Below are 18,067 nucleotides of genomic sequence, written 5' to 3' on the forward strand. Positions count from 1 at the left end.
AGTGTAGTTTCCTAGGTCTCATACGCTAATGTAGTCGGCCGGTACGTTTGATAGTCCGATGACGTGGATGTCCTTCCGTACGGCGTCCGGTCCCTGCTGGTACAGTTGAAATTGCTGTAGACTGACACCAATTCTCTTATGCAAAAAATTTATTTTATGCAAAAAGTTAAATTGAAATTATCAATTGTTAATACAATTTTTTTATCAATTAATGTTTAACTTAATTACGCTTTTAATCAAATTACCCCAAAAATAACCGATTTGAACTTACACTAAAATCATCGCGATGTACTACAATACAACTACAATACGTACGTCAAAACTTATACTTTTCCCAAACAACATCACAATTACACTACGACTTACCTTCTTTTATTATTTTTTTAAAACAAGACCCATAATTTTCAAAATAAATTAACTTTAAAGAAACCTACACTTTCTCTTACGATGTAAGTTCGCTATGAAACCTTTTCTCTCTTTTTTTTTCAGTTTACAAGGTTATCAAATTATTGTATTACTATGTTGAAGGAAAGTCTCGAACAAAACACTATTAGCACGATACCTACTTGTTAGCCATGTTTGTTGTGTTTTCATGTTCTCTGTTGTTGCATGTGGGGGTTGCGGCAGTTATATGGTGTGAAACAGTTTATAATGTACACTTAGACTACTCTTTAATTCTGTTACTCTATTTATATAATAATTTTCTTTTTGAAATAGTGTTCATAAAGTTCAGACACTTTTCTCAATATATGTTAACACAGAAAAATCATGTTGTTCCAAAATATTTGTATTTCAATTTCGATGGATAATAACGCTGTTTCTTTATATTCACTGTCCTAACATCTTACATTAATTTTTTTTTATTTCACTTTTAAAACAAAATTCCTTTTACTTTATCATGCCATTCATCTCTGCACATACTTCAATTCTGATTATTGGCAATCTAAGACACTGCGTCTATACTTTGTAGTTAACTCTGCTTAAAGAAGAAGCTTCGTTAAGATAATTGATATTACATATTCCTATGCAAGACAGACAAGAAATCAATGTCATGAATTTTGTTTACGTTCATTGATATGTAGTTTAAGAAAACACAGGTACAGATAGATTGGTGTCTCTAACCACGAATGATTATTAGACCATTTGTGTGAGTCACTGTAGTATTTACACCAGGGTGCCTCCCTTGACATACTCTGTAAAAGCCAGCGCAATTAAACCCAACATAGCAAACCTCCCATTCCAAAGTTCTGCATCTGATGACATGAACCCTTTGGATTTTGACTCCACACTGACCCCTTGGAACAGAGGCACCAAGGAAGCAAGTGTAAAAACCACACTTGTCCCCAAGAACCATGGGATGCCACCGTTCGATATTTGTTCAAACACACCCTGCCCTTTCGCTACTTCCACTGCCATTGCAGCTACAAACCCAATCATCGCCAGCCTTCCATTGATCCTCTCTGGTGCTGGTCCACTGAATGCCAACACATCCGAGAACTTCGTGCTCACCTGTCAATTACCACCTTCTCAATATTATAAACTCAAATGAATAAATGTGAAATCTCCTTCCACCTTCAGAGGCCAAACCTCAAAGCAGAAAGAACGACAAAAGTCATAATGTTTTGTTAAACATTTAACACTGAGCTCACCTTTGGTGAGGCAGTAGTGGCTGGTTGTTTCACAGGTTCTACTGATGGTGGTGGTGTAACTGGGCCTGCTGGCTCACTTTGTTGCTCTTCCTGCATATAACAAAAGAAAAATGATAGTTAATAACAGATGATAGTACCATAATGATAAGGAACAATTCAAATAACATTACGACATGAAAGAAACATTATATATACTATAATATATGAAACCATGGTGAGATCCACTACCTCAGCCATGGACCTAACTCTCAGGCTAACGTTCCTTCTCAAGTACATAGCAGGAATACCAAAATGGTTCACCCTAGATCTGGTGGACATGCCCATCATAGGGTTTGCCAGGATCGATTGCATGGCATAAGATGAGACAGCCATAGATGAGTTGGTTGAGTGAGAAAGTTCCAAGTTACAGACAATGTGACACTATGACAGATGCTAGAGACGAGGACTTATAATAAAGAAGCTTCTGCAACCTAAAGACTTAGAAATAATGAGGATAACTTGATGAACTAGGCTTCAGTGCTCTCAGAATCCTTGCTACGGTAGAAGAAGTGGAGAAGAAGGGTGGTTAAATAGAATTAGATGGCAAGTATTGTGGTGGATATTTAGGTTCCACGTCACGTGTATCTAGGTCCTAAAGCTCATTGGTTCACGTGGGTTCACTTGTCCACACATGCTCAAGTAGAAGACGTGGCTTTCATAAGAACCATAAAGAAACACTAGGTCAATATCAGGTCTTTCCGCTTTTTAATGCTCCCGCCCTTCACTTTTTGTTACCGCTTCTTCTTTGGTGAGACCTAGAACATTCTACACACATCTACGTAATAATCATCACCAAACAACATATGATTTCTTTTAATAATATAATGTTAAAGGTATTTTATTTTTTCTGTGTGATTACGCTGAATATATATAATAGAGTTTTGAAAATTATAAAATATAATGATAAACCATGTAAAATAGTTTCATAGTAAATTTATAAAGAAATAGTGATGAAATAATGAGATGTGAGATTAAGCAGTGTTGAGGGAGGAACGTAAGCGTAATTCGTTGAAATTTTGACGCAATTAAGATGACATGCCTTCTAAGAATTTGATTGGACCTATGACTTCAAGTTGTGGATGAAGTGTAAGATTAGTTTACAGGATTTAATCCCGATTCCACCTACATATATTTAAATATAAAATAAAATATTTTTTTTATATTTAGATCTCAATGTAGTAAATTGGTTGGACGGCAGTAAAATTTTCATGAAGTCTTATTTTTTTCAATCTATGTAACAACTAATGTTATTAGACAATGCATTGGATGAGATTGTTCGACAATCCAATTTCAAACTTATTTATTTTTATATAAATTGGATGATGAATTTAGTATAAATAGTCAGAGACCATTTTTATACTCGTGCTTATTGATTTTTTTTATAAAGAAGTTAATAAATCCATTAACACCTTGCTGCTACTAACATAATCACCTTTTGAAAGGAAAAAAAAGTATTGAATACTTCAAAATTATTTATTACATTATTTAATTCTTATATACGTATATTATTTTTAATACATACGTTTATTTCCTTAATTGTTCGGTAGTTAATTATTAATTGTTACTGTATTTGTTCAAGTAAAAAAAAAACAAGGCAATTACTTTCTGTACCCTATCATTTTCTTCCTACACCCTATCAACTCCAGAATTTCTTTTCCGAAAAAACAAATAAACAATTTCGCCAGAAATCAATCAACCCCTCCTTTTACGAAAACATTTTCCAGGAAGCTTTTTGATTGAGTGGGAGGAGAAATTTGACGTGGTGCAGGAAGCAACAGCCGAAAAGTAATTCCTCACCTTGGATCGGCCCTGATCCTGGAATAGTATTTGGTCACGGGCAGTTTCTTTCTACACCTCCATAATTTATTTCTGCACCTCCATACACTCAAAAATTTGAGTTCCAGAATAAACAATCTGAAAATGTTCCAGAATGCACATGTAAATATGAAATCATATCAAAGTCCAGAATAATCGATTACTTTGTTTAAGGGGAAGAGAAAATATCATCAATTTCCATGCACACCGAGGACAGTACTCCAGTTAGAATTTTATTGTGATAGGCATAAGGAGTGAATACAAATACAACATTATCATGACAGAGTTGCACGATTCCTCTCAGCTCAATTACTTGGGTGGTGTAGTTGCAAACTTCCAACTGTAGTTACTTAACATACCATACTCTCGTGTCCCAGCAACTTCATAATCAGGAACTGCTTCAGAAATTTCCCTCAAATCCTCATCTGTAACCTTAACAGTCAGAGATCCAACGTTGTTTTCAAAGTTCTTCAGTTTAGTAGTCCCTGATAGCATCAAGGAATACACAATAAAAGCACTTGGTCGTTGGAATTAATCTACAAATTCTCATGCTTACAATAGTTACATATTTCATGAACAAGTTCTAGATATCATGTTATTTTTCTCCTTCTGTACGAGCGGTAATTTTTTCAGACAAATAAATTGGCATAATTTGTTAAGCACGTTTGACAAAAGAAAAGTAAGAAAATGGACAGCAAAATTAGATAGTAAGGGACTCATCAAACATGTGGAAATGAAAGTCTTTGTAAATGTAATAAAGACATACCAGGTATAGGGATTAAGTCGTTTCCCTGATGGAGAAGCCATGCTAAGGCTAATTGTGAAGGAGTGCATGCATGCTTAGAAGCCAGGTCATCAAGTCGTTTATAGAAAAGCTTGTTCTTCTCCAAATTTTCTCCAGTGAACCTGGGATGCATAGTCTGTTACAGAAAATAATAGCAAATTTCAATAGACAGTGACTGCAGAAATAGAAATAACTCGAGTCTCATATCTCATTTTCCCTCTCCGTATATGTGATCCAACAAGCAGCTTAAACTTCCCTTGGTGTTATTTTCTTAACCATCGCAACAGGAAAAAGCTACAACTTCATGCAAACATGAAAAATGTACTTCTTAGTCATTAGCTGCATACCAGAAGGCTCTGACTAGGCAACGTCTCCACCACTGCCTTTCCTGCAAAAAAGCCACGGCCAAGAGGGCTATATGCTACAATTCCTATCCCAAGTTCTCTACAAGTACAAACTGCATCCTAGTTAGACATTAGACAATAACAAAATTCTTTGAGATACTTTTTAGATAATGCAAGTTAAAAGCATAACTGAAAGAACTAGATAGAAAATACATCAGATTAAAACTCAAGAAAAATGTATAATTTGTAGTCAGAAAATAGAATAGGAGTTAATCTTCCTACTTTAATACCTGCAGAGTGGAATTATTTCTTCTTCAATGTCACGGGACCACAAGGAATACTCCATTTGCAAAGCAGTAATAGGATGAACAGCATGAGCTCTCCTTATAGTGTCAGCATTAGCCTCAGACAACCCAATATATTTTATCTTTCCTTCATTTACCAGCTGCTTGAGCTCTCCCATCTTCCATGCAGAGTTCAATGTTAAAACACATAATCATCCACAATTTAAAAATGTTGAAAATTGGAATGGTATACATAACTAACAGGAAAGGAAAAGCATTCAAAGCTTACAGTGTCTTCAATTGGCACTGAAGTATCAACTCTGTGTTGATAGTATAAATCAATGTGGTCCACATCAAGCCGCTTAAGACTAGCTTCACAGCATTCTCGCACATATTCAGGGGTACCCTTTACCCCGAAAACCAACCCTTCAGATACAGTAACACCAAATTTTGTAGCCAACTGGACTTGTTCTCGGGGAAGTTGTTTTAAAGCCTGCTTACAGTATTAAAGACACTTTTAATTATATTATGATACAATTCTACTAGATAAGAATGCTCCACCGCCTTAAATGCACAGCTTGGCAAATTTACAATATTTTAATGTATGAAATTTGCCTATAAAATGGCCAACTAAACTACTGTATTGAGAATAGTATGAAGTGAGTTGGAGTAAATACAGTGGTTTTAACTATCGTCCTCTCCCTTTTTACTCTTATTAGGTCACAATTATATCATAATGGACTTGAACTTCCCACAAGTTTGTTATTCCTGCACTAGAAGATTGTCTGAGAAAATTTATATTTATGTTGTCATTTTATAATGAGATTTTTAAGGCATAAATACAGGCAATTTGCGTCGTATGTAGAGTGATTTATTTGAGTCAGCTGACTAATCAAGTTACTACAATATAATACTCGTTCAAGTGCTTATGTGTTTCTACCACTTAGTATTAAAGAAAATTAAAAAAAAAACACTAATTAGTTGGATAATGTATTACCTTGCCAACCATGATTTCGTTATCATGATTATCTCCATAAAGATCCGATGTATCGAAGAAGGTGACACCCTTATTGAATATTTCTTTAATGATTGAACACCCTTCTTCATGTGAAAGGGGAGCATTATAAATTCCAGATAATCCTCCACATCCAAATCCCAGCCTAGAAACCTGCATTCCACAAATGAATATACATAGCAGGTTCTGTTTTTATCACAACTATTGAATCACGGACCAGGTCTGCTGAAGGTTTTTGGACTCTTTTCAATAGCATTGAAACCCTAATCATATTGAAATCGTAGTTACTGTCTCATCAATCTCATTTATCTGTAATTTATTAATATCATGGATTGTAACAAAACGGCAACAACGACTGCAGTTAAAAACCCTGTTTAAGGTATACCAACCAACTGCATTTCTATGAAGAAGCAGGAAAAGTTACCAAAATGCCAAAACTGGAGGAGTCTGTTAGATCAGTGAACACCTCCCAACAGAAAATAAAATTATGATGCTACAGTTGAGTCAGAGCAGATGGATTTATGACATTAGTATAGATAAGCAGCAACAGCAGCAACAGAAGAGGAGAATTGATGATTCATTTAAATAATATTTTCCACAATTCATTTGTAATTTACGCATTGGAATTATGTATTTGTTTTTCAAAATAATCCCTTGAGTTGATGATCATGAAAACAGACATTCTGAAGAGATTAAGAAAAACAAGCATATGATGAGAATTGAAGATACTAAAAAAGGCAGAATACATTCTTCCAATTGTGTTGAGTTAATTCAATTCATTGTAAGAACTACTTTGGACGATGAACGCAACAATTAATAACAGTACAAGGTAGGACTTGGTTTGATGGTAAAAGTAGCAGTTTACCTCTAAGCCCTGGCTACCCAGTTTAATTCTGGGGACTTGCATCTGTGCCTTCTCCATTTTTCAACGCCTTTGAATGCAAAGTTAAGACTTTGAAACAGAATAATGCTAACGTCGAAAATTTTCCATTAGTTGGTAAAGTGTTTCACTCTGTACATATCACTACCAACCCAAACTTTTTCTTATTCAAACATGTTCCCACCGCGTCAAAGTATAAATTAATTATTTCATAGCATCTGTGAGCTCGCTTTTAGCAATGAAGAATTTGTTTCTCCAATATTATATATTAATTATTTGAAGAGAAGAAAAAACGAAGCAAGTAGATTCTGAATTTATAGTCGGAAGTAGGTGCATCTGAATATAAGCTCACCAATGGTTCCAATCTTTGCTTATTCAGAATATAATCTAATTTAAATTATTAATATCGAAATCATAGTTCAATATACTTTAATTACCAAAATTAAAGAGAAAAAACTTATATTTCTACAAAAAAACATAAATAAAACATGATGTCATATTCACGTATTCATGTACTTACAAGCAATAATTATAAGATAATTAAAAGAGCATGCATTCAATCTTCAACATTTTTTAGGAACTTTAAACTTTTTAATGTAATATTTAAAATAATTTAAATATTAAAACAACATATATTCTGTTACGGAATAGTTACTTGTGTTAAGCTATTTATATTTTCAAACTATACAAGAAAACCAAAACAATAATTTCAAAGTCCAAATTTTACATTTATGTTTTTTTCTAGTTTGTTTTCTCTCTTCGTTCGGCCAAATATAAACTCAGTTTCAATATAATTAAAGTTTGCAATTTGAATGCATACATTGTATTATAATTTTATAAAAGTTAAGTATATAACCCTTTATAGTTATTAATGTTTTAAAATTTATCAAGACTAAATTTGGAAATATAAAAAATCAAAAGCAACACATAAATAAGAATAAATAAATAAATAATTAATATATATATATATATATATATTCAGTTAAGAAAATTATGTGTACGTTTACTTTTATGTCATGAGGAAAATAAGTATATAAAAATAAAAATAAAAATAAAACCATTTGGAATGGTGGAGAAGAAAGTTTTGTTTTTTAATTGCAATTTTTCATCAGGGTGTGTCAAATATATTTAAAGGAGAAAAAAGTGTTACTTTTGTTTTGGTTAAGTTCGAAATTTTCGTTATTAATACTTTTTTTTCTTCTAATCCAGACGATATTGTATATCTTTCAGTTAAATGTTAATTTGATTGTTATTTTTACATATTTATCAATTGTTTATCCAAATTATTTGGATAGTTATGTCTGTTAATGTGTATGTACAGTAATATATTATTAGAATATTTTATTATGGTCTTATAAAAGAGATAGAGATATGCACGGAAAATAAGACGATTTTCCTTTTCTAAAAATCCTTGTCTTTTCGACCAATTTCTATCTAATAAAAAGAAAAATTAAACAGAAACACACGAGATATTTATAAGTAGCAAACAATTAACCTTAAGATTAAATTTAACACACCAATTTATATAAAATCTCTACCGATTTATACCACTTAATTTATTAAAAACAAAAACAATGTACACAATAAAATGATAAAAATTCTTTCTTCCACCACAAAAGTTAAAAAACTATCTTCTTACGTTAAATACAGTCAAAAATACAAAACTAATCAACTTAATTGTATAAATACAAAAAATGTTACGCACCAAACAAATAACAAAAGTTACAAAAAATGTTACACACCAAACAAATAACAAAAGTCAAAGTTATCATTAACATGTAATATGAAAATTTTATGTAAAAAAGTACTTTTACTAGATACTTCTAATAAAAAATTCAAATAATTAAAATAAGAAATTATATGATTACGATCGGTTGTCAAAATCTTCAAACAATTAAAATAAGAAATTATATGACTATTAGTTGTGAAAATTTTAGCTTGTGACAATTAATGAAGTAAAAATCCAAAATTATAATTATATATCAATTTCAATTTAGATTCATATACGTATACAATTTAATTAATTAAGTTATAAAATCAACAATTTTTTCTATTCAAAGATACCAACTTCGTAAAATAATAATATTAAACTTGAAAAAAACAATTTTGAAAAAAAAGAATTATAACTTGCCTAAGAATATATATATATATATATATATATATATATATATATATATATATATATATATATATATATATATATATATATATATATATATATATATATATATATATATATATTCCTTAAAGCTTAACTTTTATATTTGAAAAAAATCAATTCGTTTTCTATGTTAAGAGCTGCATTGAATTTTTGTTCCGGTTTTAAAAATGAAGACATTGGGTTCCTATATATGAAAAATATATGAATAAGGTCCACAAAGAAAGAACAAGTTCAACAAATCATCAAAGTAAAAGCTAAACAAAAGAGAGAAAAAGCTTGATAGCAGAAGATAGAAGAGAAAAAATACGGCCACATCAGCATGGACTTAAGGCCGTTGCTGTCAACTTAATGGACAGGACCTTATTCATACACATATGGATTCAATGTATTCATTTTTAAAACCGGATACTAATCAGAAATTCACCCCTTAATACGAAAGCAAAGTAAGTATTTAAGCCTAATTTATAAAATGGATGAAGAGAAAGATATGAATTTGAGATAACAAAATAAAAAATATATAATTACGTTATAGAGGACAAAAGGAAAAATAAGAAAGAGAGTCTATAATCTCTTATTTCCTTCTCTTGTTTGATGTTTATTATTTTATAATAATTTTTCTTTTACTATTTTCTTTGTTTTCCACAAAAGACAACATAAAAACATTAATAGATAATTAATGTTATGGATACATTCTAAAAAATTTGACATAAAAGAATAACCTAACAAAAATGGGTGTTGAAAAATGAAGTAAAGAAAGAAAAAAAATGACTTAGGAGAGTTCAGACAACAGTTAAAAAAATTTACATTAAAAGTCAAAATAAAAGTTATAAATTAAGTAAAATAACATATTAAGTCGTAAATTGAAAAGATAGAGACTTTTACAGATTGACCGTTGTCACTCTTTTCTTTTTGTATTTTTTAACGATTAATGTTGATTTGTTATTACTTGATATACCAAAGGTAGATAGAGTCTCTCAGCTATTCGGATTAAAAAATATCGAATATAATTTTTATTTTGAAAGAATATACTTTTTACTAATTGGAAAGGTGAATTCCAAGATAAACTCAAAAGAAAAAGGGTTAGAGTGTATTTTTCAAAATATGTATTATAGTTCTTTTATTACCAAAACATGTATTTTAATTTATAAATTAAGAGCAACTTAAGATAATGATATATATATATATATATATATATATATATATATATATATATATATATATATATATATATATATATATATATATATATATATATATATATATATATATATATATATATATATATATATATATATATATATATAGGTTTAATTGCTTTCTTTGTCCCTAGTTTGGGTGTAGTGTATCAAGTTCGTCCACCCTTTTAAAAAAATTTCAATTTCGTTCAAACGTGGTTTAAAAGTTTCAATTTCGTCCAAACGTGGTAAAATTTGCTTCAATCAAGTCCTTTCCGTTAAATACAGACTAACGGGGTTAACTTTTTTTCTCTCTCCTTTACTTTTCTGTGCAAAGCAGTTCTTTATCAGTACTTTATCCTCTGCACCTCTGGATAAATAATAAAAAATAAATGATTGTATCCTATTTAAACTTTTAATATTATATAAATATATACTACTTGTTTTCTAAGTTTATATATAAAATTGCACGGTCAATTTTGTTTATAATATAGATTTATTTAATTATTAAAACAATATTTTAGAGATTAATTATTTTATGATAATGAAAGGTGTTTTAAAACTTGCACTGCAGTAATGTTATTAATTATTTTATTATAGAGTAATTTAAAATTTAATTGAATTCATTAGATTATATTATAAATACGAAGGAAATTAAAGTTTTAATTTAAAATTTAATTGAATTCATTAGATTATATTATAAATACGAAGGAAAATACACAATCTAACATCTACTTGATTGTAAGACGAAAAAAAAAAACTGTAGCAACATACTTCTAAGATAAAACCCTTAACAAATAATCTTCATCACTATTAATGAATTTTATTTAAGTTTTTTTAAAGTTAAATAATCAAAATAAGATTATTAGTTAAAATAATATTAACGTATTTTATATATTTATATACCTTTATTTAGAATTAAAATTCCTTTTTAAGAAAAATATATTTTGTTATATTTTGTGATACAATTTTTTTAAATGTTTTTTAAAAGATAAAATTCATTTCAACTGATGTTTTATCATACAATTTTTTTAATTATATTTGAAAAATATTTTATAAATAAAAACTTATATATTTTTATTTTTTATTTTATATGATTTCATTTGTTATGTAAAATAGTATCATCTAAAGTTAAATTAGAATAAAAAATGTTAAATTATATAAAATTAATCATTTTAAATTAAAGTTTAATTATAATAGAATGTCCATTATTACTTTTAATTTTAAATTAATTTTTTTTTAACGGGATGAATGATGATGAGAAAGCCATAGCCAAGGGTTGGTTGGTTCACCCAGTGCTTCGAGCTTGAAGACGATGAATGAGGTTTGGATTTGAAATCAAATAAAAAAATTATTTGATGAATTCAATTAAATTTTAAATTACTCTATAATAAAATAATTAATAACGTTACTGCAGTGCAAGTTTTAAAACACCTTTCATTATCATAAAATAATTAATCTCTAAAATATTGTTTTAATAATTAAATAAATCTATATTATAAACAAAATTGACCGTGCAATTTTATATATAAACTTAGAAAACAAGTAGTATATATTTATATAATATTAAAAGTTTAAATAGGATACAATCATTTATTTTTTATTATTTATCCAGAGGTGCAGAGGATAAAGTACTGATAAAGAACTACTTTGCACAGAAAAGTAAAGGAGAGAGAAAAAAAGTTAATCCCGTTAGTCTGTATTTAACGGAAAGGACTTGATTGAAGCAAATTTTATCACGTTGGGACGAAATTGAAACTTTTAAACCACGTTTGAACGAAATTGAAATTTTTTTAAAAGGATGGACGAACTTGACACACTACACCCAAACTAGGGACAAAGAAAGCAATTAAACCTATATATATATATATATATATATATATATATATATATATATATATATATATATATATATATATATATATATATATATATAGACACGCAAAAATATTTAATATTAATTATTTTCATTAAAATGTAATAAATTAATTTTAATTTGTATAATACGATAATCAAATATGAACATATTTATTATGTATATTTCAAATGAATTAAAATGCCAATTTTGAATTGATTTATATAATTTTGTTTTTGACACTGTTTAGTAAGAAATTTATTTTCATGTTTTTAGTCGAATTAAAATATAACATTTTAGAGGTGATTCATTTTTTCCATTAAATTTAAAAGTATAACGGTTAATTTTTTATTTTAAGTAAGTTTTCTGACTTATTTAAATATTTATTTGATAAAAAAATGAATAATTTAAAAAAGTATAATTGGCATTTTAAAATATTATTTAAACTAAAAAAAAGGAACGTGTATATATATATTTTTTGGTTCCATCTGTGCCATATATCACCTGCTCCGTTCTCTGATTGGCTAGTGCACGTACGCATTTTACACGTCAGCTCTATAAACGACGGCTCCATCAACCATAGGGCGCCGTTTTGTTGTGTTGCATTCGCCGAGGAAGAAAGGACAAAAAGAGAGAGAAAGAAGCAAGCTTCGCCAGAGGGTGTCACAGTCGATCTTTAAGATCTGAAAGCGCCTCTTATTTCCCGGCAACCAAAAATTCTCTTACTTTCAATTATTTGCTTTCAAAATAATAAAACCCTAAGGGAGGGGTGCAAACACAATGAGAAGCGCCAACATGTGGACGGTTTTGATGTGTTTGATTATGAGTTTATTCACTCGCATTGAATCGCTGTCTGTGACAGTGAACGACGTCGAGTGCGTCTACGAGTACGTGCTTTACGAGGGAGACACCGTTTCGGGGAATTTTGTTGTCGTCGACCATGACATTTTCTGGAGTTCCGATCACCCCGGCATTGATTTCACGGTCAGTGCCAATTGTTTCAGTTGCCCTAATTGCTTGCCAATTGCTTCAATTGTTAACTTATTCGTGGTCTGATTTTTTTTCGTCGGGTTTTAATTTTTGGGGCTCGGTGATAGTTGACATTTTGATTTTCTAGAGGAATTTTGTTATATCTTTATCGATTATGATCCATTTATGTACATAATTACCAATCCTAGTTAAATCAGCATGCTTGCAGGAGACACGGACAAAATTCAGTGATAGTTTTGCTCTTGCTTTTTCTACGGTTGTCCAATAAGAATTAGAGTTTTATGATAAAATTGTAGAACTTTAATGTACACCTTTATTTATCTATTATCGAGGTGAAACTCCCATTCTATTGAGAAAATAACACTAAAACCATCTGTGAAATTGTGTATAAATTTTACATGGGGTATATGTTCCTTTTTGTCTATGCTTCAGAAAGTCAATTTTCTCTTCTTTTTTCTTTTCAATAGAAATCACTCATTTCACTTCACTGAAAGTTTATGACTGATATTTGTCGAGGCGCCATCAAATTCAATTGTGCAAAACTTTAAAACAAACAGGCCCTGACTTGGAATTTGGAAATCATTCTCCATTCCCTACTTGATGTACTTATGCTGAAGTCGGTTTGCAAATTGAAAGGCCAAAAATGGTGACTGGGGAAGGGATTACCTTTATTTTCTGCACATAATTAGATTTAAGCTTATGTATTGCACACTTTTTGTTTACACTGGAGTTTGGGACCTTGAGGCCTTTTGATGGTTGAATACATCGTTATAAGCTGTGGAACACTCTGGTTGGTAAGCTCTGCATGATGGGGCATTATTGCGTAAAATCTCTCTGTGCTGATGTGAAGTATACGAATTAGATGTGACTTAGCAGTAATTACTTGTCAGATCACCTATCCAGAAATCGTAAATTGTTTTGTAACTTTAGTTTTGTAGATATCCTAATTTTGTAGCTATTATGCAGGTGACATCCCCCGCTGGGAATACTGTCAAAAGTATAAAGGGAACCTCTGGTGACAAGTTTGATTTCAAAGCCCCAGCACATGGAATGTATAAATTTTGTTTCCATAACCCATACTCAACACCTGAGACTGTCTCTTTCTACATCCATGTTGGTCATATTCCCTCTGAGCATGACCTTGCCAAAGATGGTACGTACTTTGTAAGAGGGTTTTCTTAGTAGATTCTACTATCCTACTTCATAAATTACAAGTTTAGGTGTTAATCACACAGCTTTTAATATATAGTATATACATGAGGTACTTCTTGATGTTTATGGAGAATGGTCCAATTGTCCTTTATTTGTTCTATTTGTTGATTATCAAACTTCCATTGGACTCTAATGGCTTGCAGAGCATTTGGACCCAATTAATGTTAAAATTGCTGAACTCAGAGAAGCACTAGAGTCTGTTACTGCTGAACAAAAGTACTTGAAAGCTCGTGATGCAAGGCATCGTCACAGTAAGTATTTTTTTTCCTTTGTTTATGAGCTGGTATGATGCAAGCCACTGTTCTAGTTATGGAATTTTGATCTAGTAATTGTGTTGTGATATTATATTTGCAATGATATATGGGCATTTGTAGAATTTATGCAGTGTGGAAATATTTTTTTCCTAAGCCTCTTCATAGCAGGGATGATTCCCAGACGTTCAGTATCTTTAACTTTTATCGATTTTGAGATTAAACAAATGCTGCAAATGAAGAACATCTCTATTTAAGTTATCCTGGTACTCATTCAGTCATTTAATTGTAAAGTGCTAGATGTTTCAGCCAAAGTGAAGCCTACTTGTGCCAGATCCTATTGGCGTGTTTGTGAAGTTTCTGAAACTTTTTGGCCAATGAAATGTTCAGATTGTTTTTTCATATTCTGAAAGTATGACAAACCATACCTAAAAGTAGTGTAGTAACAAGCTGCCATTGCAGACTTCTGTTATAACTACCGTTGCTTCTGCTAGAAAGGGATATTTTTAGGGTTATTCCTGTCTATTACAGTTCTGATAAGATGTAGCGTTATATTCTTGGCGTTTATTTCATATTTTATAAACGATCTGAACATTTTCTGTGAGGATAAAAACAGTTCAGACATTGATGAATATAAGAACCAGCTTGTTTGAACAGCATATTGTTGTGTGTTATTGGCTTAGAACACTAATGTTATATCTGATGCTTGTATATCCTAGTCTTGTCACTCGTGGATATATCTTATCTCCTTTGTGTCCTATTAAGAAAAAATAGTTACGAACATAATAGTAACTTTCACTGACTCAATCCTCTTTGTTTGTAGCGAACGAGAGCACTCGGAAGCGTGTTGTATTCTACACAGTAGGAGAGTATTTTCTCTTGGCCGCTGTTAGTGCTCTGCAAGTCCTATACATCAGGCGCCTTTTCAGCAAGTCAGTGGCATACAACCGTGTTTGAGTTCCCTTCATTATTAACCTTATGCTTTCCTTCATTACCATCAGTATTAGGTTTACATGTGCTCTCTATTTAAAAGTATGATTTCTTGGTGAACACTTTTTTTACAGAAACACGACCTGTATTTTGGTACCCAACAAGATTTTTAAATTCCTTAGTTTGAATTTCAATGGGTTGACAGAAATTAAACCATGTGAGAATCGATACTAAGTTTGTAAAAGGGTAATCTACAAGTTCTCAAACGTTTGATGCAAACTTGAAGTACAAGCCTAGTAAGACATATTTTGGTAACTGAACCTATACTGCTTATTTTGATGCGTTTAAGGATTTATTGTTTCACTTTTGCGTGTTGTTAATTGGTTTGGATGAGTGGTGAAATATAGCGCAAATAAAGAGAATAATATAATAGGAATGATAGAATAGAAAAGATATTTTATTTGATTGGATGATAATGGGATGGAACAAAGCAAGAAAATTTCTCTCTACCAGGTTTAATGAATAAAAAATTTAGAAATAAAAACTGAATTAAATGAAAATTATTTTACCATGGTCAAACAATATATTTTAATAGGATATTTTTCTTAACAGAAATTTATTTATTATTTTAAAAATATATTATAGCTAAAATAGAGTTAAAGCCATAATCAGTTTTCTTTAATTTCGTTAGTTGGGATTTGTTTTGTTGGCTTTCATAAATAAAATTTGCTTGTTTTATTTATCTTTCTCTTACGCTGTCTTCACTTGTGAACATAGATTTGAAAGTGAGGAGACGAAAGAATTTGAAAGTAAAATTTTTGTGTTTGTTTAAAAGGATTTAGAAGTGAAAATAGATAAATTTGGAAGTCAAATTTATGAAAAATCTATGGATAGATGTAATAAAATAAAATAAGATGTTTTAATAGATTAAAATATAAGATTTTTTTATCCTTTATAGTTATTATTTATTATTATTATTTATTTTTATTATTGTCAATATTATTTTAATTATTATTATTTAATAATATTATTATCTTTATTTTATATATATATATATATAAATTCAATGGGATATTCAACGTGGTAGGGTTGCAACACAAAACAATAAAGTCAAATGCATGGAATCGGATCCATCCACAAGAGAATCGGTTCTTATGAATCTTTTTCAACTTTTTCTGGAATTGATTACCTCCTTCCACAATCGTCCAGAATCCATGCAACATTTATCACTTCTCTGAATCCCATCATCTTTCATTCCACATTTCATTCTCACCTCAAATATGGATAACAAATTTATAGACATAAAAGAAGACACTCTTAATAGGTGACAACACACAATCAGTTTACCATCACTCTTCATCACTATTGAGGACACTTTGGTAAAAACATTCACTTTATCTTCAAATCTCAAAATCTCCTTCTCCACATCTAAGATGTTTTATCTCTTCTAGTTTACCTTCAAATCTCCTTCTCATATGGAAGATGCTCTCTGTCTTCCAGTTAACATGTAACTTGTAACTCTTAACTTGTAACCTATAATCTGCAACCTGTAACTTGGAACCTATGACTTGTACCCTCTAACATGTTACTTGTAACTAGCAACTCTTAACTTGTAACCTGTACCCCTGTAATTTGTAACATGTAATATGTAGCCTGTAACTTATAACATGTAAAATGTAACCTGTAACACTGTAACTTGTAACTTAAAACATGTAACTTGTAAATTGTAACTTGAAACTTGTCACCTGTGGGGTGTAACCCATGACGTGTAACCTGTAACTTGTAATTTGTAGCTTGTAACCTATAATATGTAATCTGTAAAATGTAACTTGTCACTTGTAACCTGTAATAACTTGTAACTTTTAACTTGTGACCTGTAACTTGTCACTTGTAACTTGTACCCTGTAACCTGTAAGTTGTAACCAGTAACCTCTAACCTCTAGCTTGTAACATGTAACATGTAACCTGCAACATGTAACATGTAACCTATAACTTGTAACATGTAACTTGTGACCTGTGACCTGCAACTTGTATCTTGTATCCTGTATCCTGTATCCTATATTTGTATCGTATAACTTGTAACCTGTGACATATACTGTAACCCTGTAACATGTAAACTGTAACATGTAACCTGTAACCTATAATCTGTAACATGTAGCCTGTAACCCTGTAACATGTAAACTGTAACCTATAATCTGTAACATGTAGCGTGTAACCTGTCATTTGTAACCTGTATAGTGTAACATTGTAACTTCTGACTTGGAAATTGTAACTTGTAACTTGTAAATTGAAGCTTATAACTTCTAACTTGTAACTTCTAACTTGTAACTTGTAATTTGTAACTTGTACCTTGTAACTTGTACCTTGTAACTTGTAACTTATAACTTTTAACATGTAACCTCTAACTTGTGACTTGTGACCTATGACCTATGACCTATAACCTCTAACCCGTAACCTGTAACTTATAATATGTAACCTGTAACATATAACTCGTAACATGTAACATATGACCTGTCACTTGTCACCTCTAATCCGTAACATGTAACTTGTATCCTTTAACTTGTAACGTGTAACCTATAATCTAAAACATGTAATATAATCTTGTAACTTCTAATTTATAATTTGTAATCTATAATTTATAATTTGTAATACGTAAAATCAATATTCACATTACTCTCTATTT

General features: G+C 30.4%; 3 protein-coding genes across 4 annotated transcripts; 1 reads left to right on the top strand and 2 right to left on the bottom strand.

Moving 5' to 3' along the window:
* Window positions 1-1,049: 1,049 nt before the first annotated feature.
* Window positions 1,050-2,200, bottom strand: LOC108325134 (early light-induced protein, chloroplastic). The gene is made up of 3 exons (XM_017558148.2): window positions 1,878-2,200; window positions 1,650-1,739; window positions 1,050-1,509 (listed from the first exon to the last, which is right to left on the bottom strand). The coding sequence occupies exons 1-3, from the start codon at window positions 2,019-2,021 to the stop codon at window positions 1,165-1,167; spliced, it is 579 nt and encodes a 192-aa protein (XP_017413637.1). The 5' UTR covers window positions 2,022-2,200; the 3' UTR covers window positions 1,050-1,164.
* A 1,011-nt stretch (window positions 2,201-3,211) lies between these two features.
* Window positions 3,212-7,020, bottom strand: LOC108325091 (perakine reductase). 2 transcript variants are annotated; one of them, XM_017558096.2, is made up of 8 exons: window positions 6,796-7,020; window positions 5,913-6,083; window positions 5,205-5,408; window positions 4,922-5,094; window positions 4,635-4,731; window positions 4,270-4,423; window positions 3,863-3,988; window positions 3,212-3,602 (listed from the first exon to the last, which is right to left on the bottom strand). In XM_017558096.2, exons 1-8 carry the CDS (start codon window positions 6,850-6,852, stop codon window positions 3,574-3,576), a joined length of 1,011 nt encoding a protein of 336 aa, XP_017413585.1. In that variant the 5' UTR covers window positions 6,853-7,020; the 3' UTR covers window positions 3,212-3,573. The 2 variants fall into 2 exon arrangements, with proteins under 2 accessions (XP_017413585.1, XP_017413584.1); XM_017558095.2 differs by lacking the exon at window positions 3,212-3,602 and having other exon boundaries at window positions 3,628-3,988; window positions 6,796-7,018.
* A 5,512-nt stretch (window positions 7,021-12,532) lies between these two features.
* Window positions 12,533-15,663, top strand: LOC108324949 (transmembrane emp24 domain-containing protein p24beta3). The gene is made up of 4 exons (XM_017557906.2): window positions 12,533-12,985; window positions 13,958-14,144; window positions 14,347-14,454; window positions 15,278-15,663. Exons 1-4 carry the CDS (start codon window positions 12,782-12,784, stop codon window positions 15,409-15,411), a joined length of 633 nt encoding a protein of 210 aa, XP_017413395.1. The 5' UTR covers window positions 12,533-12,781; the 3' UTR covers window positions 15,412-15,663.
* Window positions 15,664-18,067: the final 2,404 nt, after the last annotated feature.

The sequence above is a fragment of the Vigna angularis genome, chromosome 3, assembly GCF_016808095.1.
Source record: "Vigna angularis cultivar LongXiaoDou No.4 chromosome 3, ASM1680809v1, whole genome shotgun sequence".
NCBI classification, from domain to species: Eukaryota; Viridiplantae; Streptophyta; class Magnoliopsida; order Fabales; family Fabaceae; genus Vigna; species Vigna angularis.

What these genes read in the sequence shown, in the direction of transcription:
- LOC108325134 (XM_017558148.2), bottom strand. Translation starts at nt 2,021, where the DNA reads ATGGCTGTCTCATCTTATGCCATGCAATCGATCCTGGCAAACCCTATG. An exon ending in GAGTTAGGTCCATGGCTGAG is followed by an intron (nt 1,740 to 1,877) that starts GTAGTGGATCTC and finishes TGTTATATGCAG; the next exon opens with GAAGAGCAACAAAGTGAGCC. An exon ending in CCACTACTGCCTCACCAAAG is followed by an intron (nt 1,510 to 1,649) that starts GTGAGCTCAGTG and finishes GGTAATTGACAG; the next exon opens with GTGAGCACGAAGTTCTCGGA.
- LOC108325091 (XM_017558095.2), bottom strand. Translation starts at nt 6,852, where the DNA reads ATGGAGAAGGCACAGATGCAAGTCCCCAGAATTAAACTGGGTAGCCAG. An exon ending in GAAATAATTCCACTCTGCAG is followed by an intron (nt 4,732 to 4,921) that starts GTATTAAAGTAG and finishes TTGTACTTGTAG; the next exon opens with AGAACTTGGGATAGGAATTG. An exon ending in CGACTTAATCCCTATACCTG is followed by an intron (nt 3,989 to 4,269) that starts GTATGTCTTTAT and finishes TGATGCTATCAG; the next exon opens with GGACTACTAAACTGAAGAAC.
- LOC108324949 (XM_017557906.2), top strand. Translation starts at nt 12,782, where the DNA reads ATGAGAAGCGCCAACATGTGGACGGTTTTGATGTGTTTGATTATGAGT. An exon ending in ACCCCGGCATTGATTTCACG is followed by an intron (nt 12,986 to 13,957) that starts GTCAGTGCCAAT and finishes GCTATTATGCAG; the next exon opens with GTGACATCCCCCGCTGGGAA. An exon ending in GCATGACCTTGCCAAAGATG is followed by an intron (nt 14,145 to 14,346) that starts GTACGTACTTTG and finishes AATGGCTTGCAG; the next exon opens with AGCATTTGGACCCAATTAAT.